Source organism: Notolepis coatsorum, assembly GCF_963971535.1.
Source record: "Notolepis coatsorum genome assembly, chromosome: 7".
Lineage (NCBI taxonomy): Eukaryota > Metazoa > Chordata > Actinopteri > Aulopiformes > Paralepididae > Notolepis > Notolepis coatsorum.
Genome location: NC_140171.1, coordinates 41,815,619 through 41,833,433, shown reverse-complemented (window position 1 = coordinate 41,833,433; position 17,815 = coordinate 41,815,619). Strand labels below are relative to the sequence as shown.

At 46.5% G+C, this 17,815-nt stretch overlaps 1 protein-coding gene across 1 annotated transcript in view; it reads right to left on the bottom strand.

Annotated features, from left to right (window-relative positions):
- The window catches only part of LOC311231633 (multiple PDZ domain protein-like), a gene marked incomplete at both ends in the record, with an annotated part of 105,102 nt that overhangs the window by 25,228 nt on the left and 62,059 nt on the right, over window positions 1-17,815 (bottom strand). The window contains 3 exons of the mRNA XM_084318261.1: window positions 224-421; window positions 7,504-7,572; window positions 8,076-8,144. Of these exons, the coding sequence (XP_084174387.1) occupies window positions 224-421; window positions 7,504-7,572; window positions 8,076-8,144 (336 nt within the window). The remainder of the gene's footprint in view (window positions 1-223; window positions 422-7,503; window positions 7,573-8,075; window positions 8,145-17,815) is intronic.

Here is a 17,815-nt window from a genome sequence, read left to right as displayed (position 1 = left end):
TTTCCTACCGACTGGACAAACATGTACTAGTTCCAGTTCCAATCAACACAAGTATGTACAGTAGCTTGTGAATTGATCCCGTGGAGAGAAGAAAAGAATACAGCTGAAAGAACATGAACCGCGTCACTTCCTCCAGACCACCGACGTCTTCTTGATCTATAAATCCCACCGTAACTCACTCTTAAACCCCAGAACAACCTCTCTCACACTCCCTCCCCCTTACCTCCAGCAGTTCATCGCCCACCCGTATTCTCCCGTCCAGCCCGGCGGGCCCCTGAGGGTCTATTTCCTCCACGTGGACACTCATGCGGGAGCCGTCCTTGTTGCCTGCGAGGCTCAGACCCAGGCCTCTGGCCTCAGGGTCCTTCTGGAGCTTGATCATCTGAAGCGTCCCGGACAGGCTGCCGTAGCGCTGCTGCATCTTCTCTAGGATGAGGAGAAATAGATGGAAGACAAAGGATTAACAAACGGGGCACTGTGAGGCCTGGATGTAAATTTTTTATAAAAACAAGACTAGGCAAGCCTAGTAGGTTAGGGACATTCGCTGTTGTAGGCCGACCCTCTGGGTCCAGTAAGATGACACTGGCCTCTCAAAATCCCACCGTTGGCAAGGGCACATGTTTTTTTTATATAAAATATATATACTCGTTTAGTTGAAATGTTGCGTGAAAAGGAAACACAGCATCCTGTTTGATGAATAATATTTCCTGTTGTGGATTGTATAGAATAATACATCCATTAATTTAGAACTGGACGCTGCCATTTAAATTCTAGTTGAAGAATCTTGACCTGGCTGGACTACGTGACGAGAGGATGTCCATGTGAGCGGCTGCTGCTGTGGCATCAAATCGTCACCAGTGGAAAGCTCAGAGCTCACGAGTTGTCTTTTTATTTTATTTTTTTTATGCTCATGAAAGTTTGTTTTGCTGTGGAATTATTGTACATTTAGTCTTTCTTAGTAAATTATATATATATTTTTTTTGCCTGGTTTTCTATGCTTTTCTCCCCATCCCAATTTAGTCGTTATGCCAATTCCCCGCCTCCCCTACCTGGTTGTTGTGCGCATGTTCCTCCTACTGGTCGGTACAAGGGAACCCTGAAGTCTACCACATGCTTCCTCCGACACATGCAAAGACAGCCAGGGGCTCTCTTTTCACCTGGCAGCGAGGAATCTCATTGGTGAAGTGTAACGCGTGGGAGGTCACGCTGCCTTCACCACTTCCTGCCATTCGCTGAGCAGGCGCCCAGACCTGACCTGTCCACAACGCCAGATTCCCACCCACGACTTCCCTCCCGCTAACTCAGCCAAACGAGTTAGTATGACGATCGCCCCAAGCCGCAGGCAATGCTGACTCCGGGAGTCGAGACCGCAGCCTCTGGCATTGGTGACGAGCGCAATCTCCGCTATGCCACCCGACCGCCCAATGAATACAATATCTGAGGAAAATGTTGATATTCCCAACAGTCAAATTTGTTCCTCATTATGACTGCATTCAGTTAGCTAAATCATTAGCCTCAGTGGCTTCAAGACACATGTCCTAGTTGCCTAGAAACGGTGTCCTCACAGCTTTGAACCACTCCCACGTCGAGACCACAAACAACACAAGTCCCATTTCAAGGCAGCGGGAGACTACAGCTGCAAGTGAGTCAGTATCACTTTTGCAATAAAGACAATCAAGGCAGGCAGGCAGGAGAATCCTTTCAAGATAATATATGTTAACAGAATTCGGCTATAGGACGACAATAATGTGGTCAAGAGGCATGGTTTCTATCTTGAGCCTTAACTGGCGTGGTTTATTATTCACATGGCAGAGCAGTAACACTACAGGTCTTCTCTCTCTGAGAGACTGGGGGAAAGAGAAAGAAGTGGGAGGAGACACCTCTATTTATACTCGCCACCTGGTGGTGTTCCTGAGTGTCTCCGCCTAGAGCGCCCTCTAGTGGAAACAGTTATATATGCAGTTAGACAGTTACTAGTGTAAACAGTTATATATGCAGTTAGACAGTTACTAACAATCCTACACAGAACCTCTGCCTTCAACAATATAACTTATATTATATATATATTATAAGATAAGATATTCCTTTATTGATCCCCTTGGGAAAATTCAGGAACCTTTCAATGTTGCTCGCAACTTGTGTAGCCTGTGTGACGTGAAGAAAGCGTCTGTGATACTGTAAGTTAACATGACATGCATCTCGCTGTAGTACTTACATGTAGCTGCAGCTGAAATTGGCATTTTGTTCACGTGGTCCACTAATGGTCTAGCACCAGAAGCTAGACCATCTAAACCAGGGGTCTCAAACTCGCGGCCCGCGGGATGATATTTTGCGGCCCCCTACTGGACATCAAAGTGTAGTGTTAATGCGGCTCGCGCGCAACTGTTTGGGTGTTTGCCGAGTCGTTGCGCGAGAGTTGGACGTTTTATTTATTTTATAAATTGTAGGCTACCATAGTGCAGGCTCATGACAGCAACGTTATGTTAGTGACTTGGTTGAAACGTGATTCCGGAGTGATATCAAGTAAAGTGGAAGCAAATGCATCCTCGCTATCTCTCTCCTCTGCGAGCAGTGCTCTGCATGTCCGCACTGCCACTGCCTGTGTCTGTGTACGGGTCTGGTCCAATCACATACGCGTTTTTCCCCCTCACCCACAGTCTGCGAATCAGAGGCAGAGTAGGGGAGTAGGGCGGGTCTTCACGGACTGCATGTCGTCTCTCTCTTTCAGTTCAAGTCGGAGCAGAGTTGACGGCGCATCTACAGTAAACTCGCTCCCAGTTTTATCTCTGTGAGATAAATGTAGCTATTAGCCTATTTTCGCCAGCAGGCAGCCAGCAGAAAAATATGGCATTTTCAAAGATGGTCAGTAAAAGAAAAGTCGACTGCAATTCAAAGGTGAATGGACGGAAAAATATGCGTTCATCCTGAGTCCCAGCCAGGGGCGTAGCTGGAGATTCTGGGCCCCATGATAGAATCAATTTGTGGGCCCCCAATCTATTAAAAAATGTGGGGCCCCCAATCTATAAAAAAATGGGGCATTTATTTATTGATAACCCCCCCCCCCCCCCCAGCTACTCCCCTGGTCCCAGCACCAAACCAATTATGTGACTATATGCCAAGAAACGGTAGCTATTTGAAAATAATGTATGACTGAAGTGATGGAGACCATGTTTGAAGGCAAACAAAAGCAAATCCCCCTCAGATCGCACAGCAACCAGAATAACTGAAATACTGGCTGGTGATTTGATTAAACAGCTTTGATAGAATAAAAAAAATGCACAGTGCATTTCCATAGCTGTGGATGAGTCCACTGACACCACTGAGAAGCCTGAAGAATCGTTCATGTTCTGAAGAAATGTTCATGTTCTGAAATGTTATTGCTAAAGATTGAGAAGATTGGATCAGTTGTACTTTTTTTTGAATACTTGAAACCCTTTTTTGTGGAATATTTGATGCGGCCCAGCCTCACCCAGACTCTACCTCCAGCGGCCCCGAGGTAAATTGAGTTTGAGACCCCTGATCTAAACATTCTGGTCTCTCAAGCAGACCCAGATATCCTGGTGCTGTCTGAATCCTGGTTGAATAAGTGACTCATCCGTATGTAGCCGGTGTGATCTTGTCTGCGTTGTGTTTAGTCGATTCGACCCCTGTTAAGGGATCGCCCTGAGTGGGAGTTGAACCCCGGACGCCCGCGTCGCGGGCGGCATCACAGACCACTAAGCAAGAAGTGAATTCACTGCTTGCTTCCGGGTCTGGATGCCTCTGGGGAGTGAGTTTTACTTGCAGTACCGCTTACCATCCACAGCCACGTCACTACTTGTACCCGTGACTGTGGATATACTGTGGTACCTCCGTTACACGTAGCCCTGCGTATCTAGTTTCCATTCGGTTAATAGCCTGTTTTTATTTGTGTTAAACACACAAGTGTTGCCCTTCTGTGCCATGGACAATTACATTTTCTATTTCATGAAAGTCTAGGCCTGCGTTAAAGTGTTTCCAGCAGTAGGCTATAATTGCGAAAATGTGATGCTAAAATGGTTATTGAATGTTACATTTGGACTTGCATTTCATGCAACTGAAAGGAATTTCCTGTGAAATGACAAGCTGTTCAAAATAAACTCTAGGTGGATCTAGGTGAAAGTTGACGAGCGAAAACCAGAAGTCAATCAGACTTCGAATGAATGGCCGTGGATGAGGAAATGGAATTCTGGAGAGCTTTGTTTTGGCAGAAGGTTTACCCGGATCTCTCTAAAAGACCCATTTCGGAACGTATTTTTATAAAATTTTGACCTGTACTACATAAGACTTCAGGCTATGGATCTGCGTTTTCATTAATTTTTTATTTTTATTGCAACTGCTACAGAAAAATTTGAGTACACAAGTTCAAGTTCAACTCAAGTTGAGACCTATGTTACTCTATTTCCTTTATTGCATTAGTAACTTCAGAATATTATCTTTCAAAAGAGACCAGGCTTATGCATGTGCTATAAGCATAACGTATAAAGATAAGCTTTGCAAGAAAAGTATGCAGTCCTCAAGTCCAAGTCAAATAAATGGCCACTTTTCTGGGTGCATGTTAAGAGGTACCAATCCTACCACCATAACCTGCAGCTGTTTTAATTGATTGTATATTCTCTGTTACGTTTTGTATTCTTTTGTATATCTATTGCATTTTATTATGTATATTATGCTCAACATCGTTGAAAATGAAGGAGTTGAAATATAGATTGAATGAAAACTAATGGAAATGATTCGTATTGCCACCGGGGTGGAGCATTATCGCCACCAACTGTGTTACATTGTTCTCATATCATATCAAGTCTCAGTTGCTTCCTGCACAGAATATGCCGTAGTAGTTGACAAAAGAAAAGAAAATGAAAACAAGCCAAACAAAAGAAAACAACCACCGCCTCATCCACAGGAAACCCTCGGTATTGCCTTCGGTTGTTGTGCTGAAAAGTCACTTCACTTTATTAGTTGAGCTGCCGTCACGATCACTTCTATTCTATTCTCTGCTACCTTCCCGCTGCAATGAATCACCATAGCTATAAATGCAGAGAACTGTCTTTTCTCCATTCAGATACATTTCTCTTGTTCCCCTCTTCCGGACTGTTTTACCTGACTAGGCTCCCTGTCTGACTGCCTCAGCACATGACACATTATCAAGTACCCTGCTTTTGTTTACCTCAATTCTCTGAACTTTCCTTGGGCATTCGAGAGATTCGGATTTAGATTAAAATTCCTTTATTGTCACTTATTTCAGTACTTTACAATAAGATAAGCAATAAGAGTGACATTCTAGGTATTGTGGTCCCTCGAGGCCTCGACCATAGCAGCTTCCAATAATACAAATACAATACATTTTGCATAGAATAAAATAAGATGACTAAAATAAAGATGACTATATACAGTACAGTTCTAAAAAGTGTGCAGTGCAGACCAGAGAGCCATTGGCTTGCGTGCGCCTCCACAGTTCACACATTACAATTGTTCTCCACACATGGCTCTGAATTGCACGCCTGCTGCACTTGACACACCTCAGCAGAGGTCTCCTACCACACCTGTCCAAGTGTTTGACATCTTCTGCACTGCAGGGGAAAACGATACAAAGGGAATCTAAATTCTCTCACCTCAACCTGTGCCCATACTTCAGTCGGTAATTCGTCTCCTTTCAAAACTCGGCAAACAACAAGCTCTGCTCTCTCTTGTCCAATATTGTAGTCTGTCAGATACCTCGCTCCACAAACTCCTCCGGAGTCTTTGCATCTTTCAACATCCCCATCGATTGGCGTGGGACAAACAACACCTTTAAATGGGGCCTTTTTCCTTCAAGGCAAAAAGACTGAACCTGGTGATTTCCTTGCTTTGTTAACATCAGCGCCCGACTCCGTCGTCTCAAAGACACACTCGACAACGATCAGACCGCTCCTCCTAATCCTCATTCCTTCCCCTTTTCCTAACTTCACTTCCAACCACTCCTGTACTTCAAACAAGTCGCGTAAAACACCATCTTTTAAATTGCCAATTAGTTTCACTCCAACTGGGTTTGTTCTCACAACCCATACCCCTCCCAACCACATACCCCGCTCCATCTTCTCCCCTCTGGTCTGCTATTATACACAATATGCTGTTTTCACAGGTTTGTGAAGCTCATTCGGCTACAACACTCTGTGTGTCTGGGTGACATCTGTTTGACGGTGACTTACTCCTGACCTCCATGTGTCTGTCTGGGTGACATCTGTTTGACAGTGACTTACTCCTGACCTCCATGTGTCTGTCTGGGTGACATCTGTTTGACAGTGACTTACTCCTGACCTCTATGTGTCTGTCTGGGTAACATCTGTTTGACGGTGACTTACTCCTGACATCTATGTGTCTGTCTGGGTAACATCTGTTTGACAGTGACTTACTCCTGACATCTATGTGTCTGTCTGGGTAACATCTGTTTGACGGTGACTTACTCCTGACATCTATGTGTCTGTCTGGGTAACATCTGTTTGACAGTGACTTACTCCTGACATCTATGTGTCTGTCTGGGTAACATCTGTTTGACGGTGACTTACTCCTGACATCTATGTGTCTGTCTGGGTAACATCTGTTTGACAGTGACTTACTCCTGACCTCTATGTGTCTGTCTGGGTAACATCTGTTTGACGGTGACTTACTCCTGACATCTATGTGTCTGTCTGGGTAACATCTGTTTGACAGTGACTTACTCCTGACCTCTATGTGTCTGTCTGGGTAACATCTGTTTGACGGTGACTTACTCCTGCCAATGTCAACTTCGTCCTCTGCTCCCACTGTGATGGGTGAAGTAGCAGTTGTGGGGCTTCTTTGAGATGTCCTATTGGCTGTTGGCGCAGGCACCTTAGGAGAAGAGCTTTGCATTATTGAGCAGGCAGAGTTGGAGACGCCTCGGGGGTCCTTTGGGCAGGAGTTGGACTACCCCCGAGGCTAGTTCAATATATGCTTCAAGTAGCAGTGGGAAGAGCCGACGAACAGGATGAATTAATGAAGAGTTTTAATGTCAGCTAAAAATAACATGAAAGATGACCAAGATCATGCATTATTTTGTAACCAACGTATGTGTGTGTGTGTGTGTGTGTGTGTGTGTGTGTGTGTGTGTGTGTGTGTGTGTGTGCGTGCATGCGTGTGAAATATCTTCAAACAAACGCACTAGTCTATTTATAGAGTTGTGTTCCATCAAAGAGAAGAAACATGGTTTTAAACAAACAAGGTAGCTGTTACATGACTTTGAACTACGAGGGCTAAATCTACAAAGCAAGCATGTTAATTAATATCATTTTGGAGAGCTGGCATAGCACAAATGGACTGCTTCCAAAAATGTACATACAACGTACCGTATGCAGAAATGCACGCATATGTGTGCAGTGCACGCACGCACGTACACACACACACTACACACACACACACACACACACACACACGCACGCACGCACGCACGCACGCACGCACGCACACACACACACACAGATGACCAACCTTGAACGGGGTCGGGGTGAAGGGATTGGTAGGGGAGAGACTAAGGATCAGACCGCTGAGAATCTCTTCCTAAGACCATGGAGGACAAGGCAGGGAGCATTACAGCCTATACTCTTCCACAGCAGCCACACCTCAAGTTGTTTCTCCAGACCTCGGCCTGGAGCGGAGCAGCGCAGAGGCGCCACCGCCTGAGGTGTGCGAGAGCAGCGCTGTCCAAAAGAGCATTCAGACAGACTCCAAGCCAATCAAATTGCGGCTGAAGGCTCCCATCGGCCCACTTATCCTGTCTGTTTGTTGGTTTTTTGTTTGTTTGTTTACCATGAATCTCTCCAGATCTCTTGGCTAAGAGACAAGAGGTGTGGCTGGAGTGATATCAAAATACAGAACACACAAGACACAGAATCTACAACACAGCTATCTGTTATACGGGGCAATAGCGTTATTTCACAATCATCACATGCTATTCAAATGTTATCAGCCATAGAGTGGAGATAAGGTGTAATATTCTGCATGCTACAGTATTTTAGTGCTCTAGAGACACTGTAACTAGAGGAGTCATGGAGGATTCTTACCCTACTGCTTTGTGAATTGGGGTGCAGTGTGGCTGGAATCAGCTTCTCGTGGTTGGACAGCAAGGGAGACTGAGGTGGGAGATACAAACATGCAGAGAATGCAATCTTGTGATTAAGTTCCCTGGACGCTTGGAAATGGTACTGGTACATTTTATATGGTACTGGTACATTCGATATGGTACTGGTACATTCTATATGGTACTGGTACATTCTATATGGTACTGGTACATTCTATATGGTACTGGTACATTCTATATGGTACTGGTACATTCAATATGGTACTGGTACTGGTACATTCTATATGGTACTGGTACATTCTATATGGTACTGGTACATTCGATATGGTACTGGTACATTCTATATGGTACTGGTACATATATATATATTTTTTTTTGATATTTTTGCACAAATCTTTCCAATATTCACAAGACATCTTTCCACAGCATAATATGCAACATCCAAGATTTGTCTTTTTCTTTTTCGTAACATCATACAAAACATACAAAAGACTCATACAAACACATTAACAACTGACATGGAAATTAAAAAAGCATGTACAAAAAAAAAACATTACTATACATTGTGCATATATATCCCTGATGCACATACGTTACATGTAGACCGATCTACCTGCGAGCAGGTATGTGCTGCATCTTCTATCGGGATGCCATCTTTCTCCATGTGCATGTGAGAGGATGCGTCTCAAATATATGTAGGTGTGCGTGAGAACATGTATGAATGTGTGTTTCAGATATGTGTATGTGGGTACGTGTCTCACGTAAGTATGTGTGTATGTCTCAGATGTGTGTGTGCATCTCAGGTACGTGACTGTAATCCTACCTTCTGTGTGTGTCTCGTATCCTTGTGCGTCTCTGCCACCTGTGTGAGTGTATATCTCAGGTGTGTATATGCATGTGCGTCTCAGCTATGTATGTGTGTGTCCCCTATGTATGTGTATATCCCCTATATGTGTAAGTGAGAGCTTATGCTTCAAATATGTGTATAAGTACATGTGTGTATGCCTGTTCCCTACAAGTGAGTATATGCGTGTATGTGTGCCTCTGGCATGTATATCTCGGTACTGGTACATTCTATAGTACTGGTACATTCGATATGTTATCTGATATTGGATATGTTTCCCATTATATACTGTGAGCTGCTCCTTCTGTGTCTAGAGGGCATTGCATCGCTAACGTCAACTTCACTGCAATACGCCATTCAGCCTCAGAATCAACACCCCCGTTGAGACTTTTCACAAAATTGTCTACCATAATCTATCCATTTAGATGTATTGTAGCACTACCATAATCTATCAATTTAGATGTATTGTAGCCAGTGATGGGAATAACGGCACTATAAGTAACTTCGTTACTAACAGCGTTCGTTTTTTCAGTAACGAGTAATCTAACGGATTACTCTTCCAATCTTAATAACGTCGTTACCGTTACTACAAAAAAATGCGGCGCGTTACTATGAATGAACCTGTTTCTTTCATCAGACATATCTCTGCGCCGAGAGGCAATAATATGTTCTTCCTTGTTTAGTGGACAGTGCGCGAGCCAAGCATACATGCTGACGATTGGCTGAGGTTGAATACAATGTCATGGTAAGCCAATCAGAGGTGGAGGTGGGCGGGTGTCTAAAGCATCAAGAGTCTGACACACAGCGCGACAAGACAAGCGATCACTGATCAGTCAGCATGAGACCGCGGTCCGTGTAGTGTACGTTTTGAGCTAAAAAACGAATCCAACGAACAACACAAGCGACTCGGTCAACATGAGACCGCGGGTCCATGAGCGTTTTGTGTTCACTCTTTGCAGCGCAGGGCACTGAGTGGCTCTACTGCAGTGCTGACAGCCTTATCAACAGTGCTGCACTTCCTGGTTTAATAGCACAGGCTTCAGGTGCTCAGAGATATATATATATCTGTATGTCATGCATGTCTTAAATGTAATGATTAGATTAGTTTAGATGATTCGATTAGATTCTTATATCTGTATGTTGTGTATGTCATTGATTGATTGATTGAAAAGTTTATTAACAGATTGCAGAATGGGTACAGTACAGTACAGCTCAATACATACAATTGTTAAGGGGATGCAGACCAGAGAAAGACTTTCGTCATAAATGTCATGAATTGAAAATGGGGGACCCTGATGTAAACAAGACGAAACTCTTTCTCTGGTCTGCATCCCCTTAACAATTGTGTGTATTGAGCCGTACTGTATTGTACCCATTCTGAAATCTGTTCATTAAAATGTTCAATCGAATCAGTATATATTTGTTATTTATTTTTGGTATAGTGCTTAACAAGCATAATTTAATGTTGCCCAGTTGTGGCCTGTTGAGGGGCAATACATATCAAAAGTTCCAAAACATCTATTCTGTTTGTATTTGTATGATCCACTATATAAACATAGTAATTATAATATCTACATAGCCTACATGGCATTTGATTGGAGGCTAGTCTCACTTTGTCCCACAGCAACATTAAAATAGTTTAGATTTGTGTATGTTGTTTATGTAAAAAAAAATCTTGAAAGTAACGCAATAGTTACTTTCTGAAGTAACTAGTTACTTTTATAATTTGTAACTGAGTAAGTAATTTAGTTACTTTTTGGAAGAAGTAACTAGTAACTGTAACTAGTTACTTTTTTAAAGTAACTTGCCCAACACTGATTGTAGCACTACCATAATCTATCCATTTAGATGTATTGTAGCACTACCATAATCTATCCATTTAGATGCATTGCAGCACTAACATAATCTATCCATTTAGATGTATTGTAGCACTGACATAATCTATCCATTTAGATGTATTGTAGCACTGTATCTACTTTTTCTCCTCCCTTTTTTCTGTATTTTTTCTCCCATCCCAATTTGAGTCGTTATGCCAATTACCCCCTCCCCTTCCTGGTCGTTGCACGCATTTTGCCCCCCACTTGCCAGTGTAGGGAGCCCTAAAGTCTATCACATGCTTCCTCCGACACATGTGGAGACAGCCAGCCGCTTATTTTCACCTGACAGCGAGGACTCTCACTGGGGAGGTGTAACACATGGGAGGATCACACTACCCTCCCCAGTTCCCTCCCTCGCTGTGCAGGCGCCCTGACCGACCTGTAGGAGTCGCTGTTTACAACGATCAGGACCCACCCCACCGGCTTTCCACCCGCTGACACTGCCAATTGTGTCAGTACGGACGACCGACCAAGCCGGAGGTACCGCTGGCAGTTGGATTCGATCCCACTGTCTCTGCGGTGGTAGACAGACGCTTAGTCCGCTGCGCTACCCGGCCGCGCCTGTGTGCATCTTTTTTAATACAATATATCGAATTAAAGCCCTATTTGTTGCCTGTCGATTGCCGTTTCTGGCAACAAAATTCTGTTCAGCAGTGCTCGAGTTACATCCCGATATGTGAGGCGTGCACCAAAGTAGATGGCAGACTTTTTATTTTTTCAAATACCACTCCCGATTCCACTACCTCCGTCAATCATTTGGCGATCTCGACAAGGTTGTAACGAATGAGTGTGGCTTTCCAATGGTACCCCATGTGGGAATGAGCGAATCGTACGGTTATGTATATAACCATAGTTATATGAGTATAGTGACGCTTTGCGTCATACTGCAATACTCTTCACTTCAGTACTAGCACTGAATACATTCTCACATGCACCTTTACATACCTCATCTGTCTGGCAACACCCCCATCCGCTACTCTACATAAGCAGGGGTGTGGCCATACCATCAGCTCCTTCCCAAGTCTTTCACCACAAGGCAAGACCACAGGGTCCTCAGTGAGTCTGACGCAGAGCGTCATTATACTCATATAACTATGGTTATATACATAACCGCATGTTATAGTATTGTATAGCTCCGCTCTGCGTCATACTGCAATACAGGAGCTGAGCAGAGCGGATCCAAGTACAAACCAGGCCTGAACCTACACAGCTTCCGAAATCGAACGAGATCGGGCGTGTTCAGGTTGGTATGGCTGTAAGCTCGAAGCACTCAAGAGGCTACACCCACAGCGGGAGCAGGCAGCGCACCGGGGAGACGACCCCCAAAAGAGGTCGATCCCTCAATCCAGGCAACAGGCCACTCGACCTGAGCCTGGAGCACTGCGGACTAGACAGGCGCCAAAGGGGTCTGCTGAAACAGCACCCCGGCGGAAGGGGCGTATGCTGGCATTGTTGTGCACCATGTCACAGCCTTCACAAAAACCCCTCGACTCTCTAGAGGGGCCGAGGCAGAGAAGGCTGACATGATTGGCAGACGTCATGAAAGGTGCGGGGGCACACTCACAGGTAGACAGGGCCAAACCCGGCCTACCCCGAGAGTTGACTCCACTACCAACACACCAGGGAACCAACCACCCCCTTGGTTCTAACATGAGGTGGTTGTTCCTATAACCCCCCCAAGAAAAAACTCCAAAACACAACTGCGGGTATACACTGGCTATACCGCAGTACAAGTGTTTCAGTTTTCAAAAAGGGGTTAACCCAGGCCAACGAAAACAAATTCGAAGCCGGGCCTGGCGGACCGGGACGTACACAGGGATGCCAGAGGAGTTCTATAAGAACCACCTCAACAGCCCCCTCACAGCCCTGCCTAAGCAGGAGAAGAGAGGGGCGAAAAATAATGGAGAAAGACCAGGCTTCTTTAGCACAGCGCAAGGTACAACACAACATGGACCAAGCAACAGTGAGGGGTAACACGTAGTAACACAACCACGAACATCTCCATAACGTCAAACCCTGCAACGCCCGGGCCGACCCGGCATTTTCCCCCCCGAAAAAAGCACAAGTCCCTCAGGGTACCAGAACAGCAGATCTGCGCCCCGGCGGACAACAGGTTAACTGACCAGGTCCGGCGCGACCAGAATCAGTCCTGTGCCCTAATCACGCCGCCATCCCCAGTCCCAGTAGGGGGGTAGGTACGCGTGTCGATCCAAAACATTATAGAGGGCGCCACCCAGACGGTCCCTTTCGTACCGCGCCCGGTGGCCCACCCCAAGGGCGTGAGACCCCTCTACCTATGCTTTGATCTATTCTGTTAACATCCCCCAGATATGAACGAGAATTCGTCGAGACAAGCCTAGTACACTGGCGCTCGGAAGAGACAAACTCCATCCCAGTTGCCCCATAAAAACGCTGTTTCAATGATGAGCAACCAAGGCGCGCAAGCCCATGCGTGGTTCCTATCAGAAGCACCCAGGGCCAGCACTATGTACACGTCGAGACCCAAAACATATCAATGGACATTCTAACAAGAACCCAGATACCGTTCCTCCAAGCCGCCTGGGAGAACGACAAGAAGCCGCTTTTTTCACAGAAAAAAATACGGACATGGGTCCCATACAACGCGGCTGAGGGAAAACAACACCCTGTCAACCATGCTCCATAAAAGAGGGGACGGGGAGCGACGTACCCTATGACGGGGGGAAACCCATGACTCAACAGACCATTACCGGTGAGGAGTCAGGGAACTCCCTAAACAATACCCCATCAACCTGCTCCATAAATGAGGGGACGGGGAACCCCCAGAGAGACTTCCCACGTGAGCAATAGATTGAAAAGACATATTGCAACATTGAGCTATGTAACAATTGGACTAGGACTCTCCGAGGAGGAGGCTCTGAAACTCTGAGGAGGCTCCCTCACTGAGAGGGAGGCTCTGAACTCACAGAGGAGGCTCTGAAACTCCCTGAGGAGGAGGCTCTGAAACTCCCTGAGGAGGAGGCTCTGACCCAATACCCACACTACTAGTAGGGAGCAGAGCAGAAGAACAAATCGTCTCTACTGCGTTGCATCACCCACCAAGCTCAATACACATACAACAGAGCAGAACTTCTTTTTAAGTTCTACTCACCTTGACAATCTGAGGAGGAGGCTCTGAAACGCTGAGGAGGCTCCCTCACTGAGGGGGAGGGTCTGAACTCACAGGAGGCTCAAAACTCCCTGAGGAGGAGGCTCTGAAACTCCCTGTAACAGGTCCATAACATGGAGCCTGAATAACTCACGGAAGTCTAACCAATAGAAACGCGCCCAGTGACGTACTCTATGGCGGGGGGATTTCCGTGGTCCACCGCCCAATATGGCGATCCAGCAACGTGACAGGAAGCCCGAAGGACAGGGGGTTTTAACCCCTGACCAATCAGAAAAAGGGGAGGAAGGTTTTACCAGTTCACCCCCTCACGCCCCCTCACCCCTGATACGATGTAATGACAAAGCAGAGCCATGACACCAGTCATAGCATGCTACATGAAGCGTTAACAGCTTCACATAGACTAATGTGCGAACCTGCCATCTGAATTTTTCAAAGGAAGAAAAACACAGACCAAGAGAGGGCCCCTTTAAGGGCCCCGGTACAAGAGCTTACACATGTGACTTCTGTAGGCCAACACCTAACCCAGTTGTGGATCTTAACGACACACACAACCCTCCATCACAACAAAAAAGGCAAAAGTACACTCTCACTACCGTAAGAGGAACGCCGTTTTTCATAACGAGAGAAGACACAAGTCCTTGATTAAGTACTGGCCACAGGCCTTGCTAAGTCCACATGACAGCGACCAAACAAATTTTTTCTAGAAAAAAATTGCTTCTCTAAGCAGGAGCACAACCCCAGCAGAAGCTGAGGGGTTACACCGTATCCCCACAAACATAGTGAAACAATATATTGTAAACAAAATCATGTTTGAAGGGAGGGGGGGGGGCCCAGGGGAAAACCGGGGGAACCACCCCTCACCACCTTACCCCTGATACGACTTGGTTGAACAGGTACAGCCCTGTTAATATGTGAACACGCCACCTGTTTATTGTCATCACAAGCTGAGAGAGCGACTCACCCTTCGATCCCATGCCACTATGCATAGCTTTGCAGGGTTATTAACCCAGCCAGTTGTGAGCTCAACTACGTTGCCTAACGTTACATGAACACACAATTTCTCATCATACAACAAACCAGTTCATTTTTACTCATGTAAAAAACAACGCCGATTTTCTAGGTAGAGAGAAAGCTATACCAGCGATCAAGACAATTCACACACAACACATGTCGCATCCCCAATTTAGTGAAGCAACATACGTTTTGGAAAAAAACATTGTTATTACAAAACATTTAGAAGGGAAGGAAGGAAGAGGCGTTAAGTGTCCAACGGACCCTTACCTGCACCAATGAACGCAGGCTGAGAGGACCGCAACAGGCTGGCCTCCTTACGTTGACGAAGGCCCTCGCTGGCGGGGCAAAGAAGCTCTTCAAGGCCGGAGCAAGGCTCCGGCGAAACAACCCCCCCTCCAACAGCCGATCACAGTGCAGGGTCGACTACATCCTCTGTCAAAGTGTTATGGCCTGCTATTCTCACGGCTAATGTTCAACGGTGTAGCGTAAGCTAACAGCCAACTCCAGGCGAACTGGTAGCATCAAGCTAACGTTCCTAGCCTAGCGAGCATACAGAGCTAGCGCCGCAGGTAACGGCTAACTGGCTAACAGGTAGCTCACCCAGCTAGAACGCAAGCTAAGCAGTTATCACCGAACTGCACAACGAGAGAACACAATATAGGCCAACACTTCAGACAGCCACCGTCTGTCCCCCTCCTCATCCTAAGAGAGAAGAGAAAAAGAAGTTAACACAGTTTTCAGAACGGTGAATAACAGATATACAGCGGTGCCAGCACAATTCCCCATGGGCTGCAGCCGACTTGGGCATGGAGAAATTCCGATAACGAAACACCAAAACCCACTTCCCTCGCGCTGGGTAACTTTCATCTTGAAAGATGGGGCCATGCACGGTGACAGAGAGAAATCCGTTCATCCAAAGATCCGGGGGTTTGAACCGCAGATTTGGTCACGGTCCCACGCAAGTAGAGCTCCCGAAGAGGAGCTCATGTAGTGTGGGCGTCAAACCAGAACCCCTCTCCCCGCCGTTTAAGAGGCAGAAAAAAGGGGACCAGCCTGGGGCCGGCTTTCGTAAATCGTGTAGCTATTCCCCTCATAACAACACAACTGGCGCTCGCATATCAAAACCATCACTCACCTGGAGAGGCAGCTAGCTCTCACAACAGCCGAGCCTCTCAAACAAAGTCCAACTGCAGCAGCGGAGGTAATACCTGTCCAGCTGCAGCTTTGGAGGAATGCAGGTGGGGATTAGGCCAGCGACGCCAGCCCCTAATACGAAAAAACGGTGGAGGTCAGAATGATCATCATCTTCTAGACACCCCAGTTGAGGACGCGACCCCGGTCAGACGCCTCTGGTTTTAGCTCCGCAACGATGTACACACTTTTAGCTATTATGTTTGTTTTTTCTACTTTTTTTATTAAAGCAACACTGGCGGGTACGCCAGACACTTATGGACCTAAACCCCGGGCTCAAAGAGGAGTTTGGAGACACTTTATGCCTAGTATGGCCAACCGAGATCAAAAGGGAGAACGGCGACAAAGAAAAGAACAAAGGACACGGCAGGAAGAGGCACAGAGGAAGACGAGGAGGTATCAGGCTGCGATTAAAAAGAGCTGCTTACCGTCCAGCAATTCCATCCATCTTTCTTGCGAATGCACGTTCGCTGGAGGGTAGGATGGATGACTTAAGGGCGAGGGTCCGCTTCCAACGGGAGATGAGAGACATCAACATCATGTGTTTCACGGAAACATGGCTCAAGTCAGCGACTCCGGACAACAGCGTCTCTCCCTCGGACGCCTTTACCGTATTACGTGCGGACCGAACGGCAGCCTCTGGAAAGAGCGTCGGAGGTGGGGTCTGCCTCTTCACGAACAATGCCTGGGTTAACCCCAAAGAAGTGCATGTTCTCTCGAGCTCATGCTCCCCAGACATGGAACATCTTTCAATCCTGTGCCGCCCGTTCCACCTCCCCCGGGAGTTTACCGCGGTCATCATGACCGCCGTATATATATACCCCCACAGGCGAATACTGGCAAAGCGCTGGGGGAACTACATGATCACCTAAACAGTCACCAGATCAAACACCCGGACGCGGCGATGATAGTGGCTGGCGATTTCAACCAGGCGAACCTGAAGAAAGTGATGCCGTCCTTTTTTCAGCACATCGCCTGCTCCACCAGAGGGAGGAACACACTCGACCACTGTTATTCCCCGTTCAGAGCCGGCTACAAGGCGGTAGCAGCTCCACCATTAACGGGGTCTTCAAGCTCGAGCGATCACGACTCCATCTTGCTATTCCCCGCATACAAGCAAAGATCACGTGACGCCGTCGTGTCACGTGAGACAAAGAAGTGGACTGACGAATCAGAGGCCATGCTCCAGGACGTGTTAGCAGACACGGATTGGGATATGTTCCAAGGCAGCGCCAGTGATGTCAGCAAGCTCGCAGACACAGTGGTGAGCTATATAACAACAATAGCTGATGGTATTGTCCCCACGAAAAAGGTGCGGGTTTTCCCAAACCAGAAACCGTGGGTGGACAGTACTATTAGAGCAGCTCTGAACTCTCGCACCACCGCCTACAACCTGGGCAGAGAGTCAGGAAACATGGAGGAGTATAAGGCTTCAGTCTATACTCTACGCAAGGCTGTTAAACTTGCTAAGAGGACATATGCTGACAAACTGGAGACACAAATGGCACAAAACGACACAAGAGGCTTATGGCGGGGACTGAAGACAATAACTGACTACAAAGTCAGCGCCCCCTCAATGGGGAGCGACGACGCCTCCCTCGCGGACAAGCTCAACTCTTTCTACACTCGGTTTGGTGTAGACAGTGGCG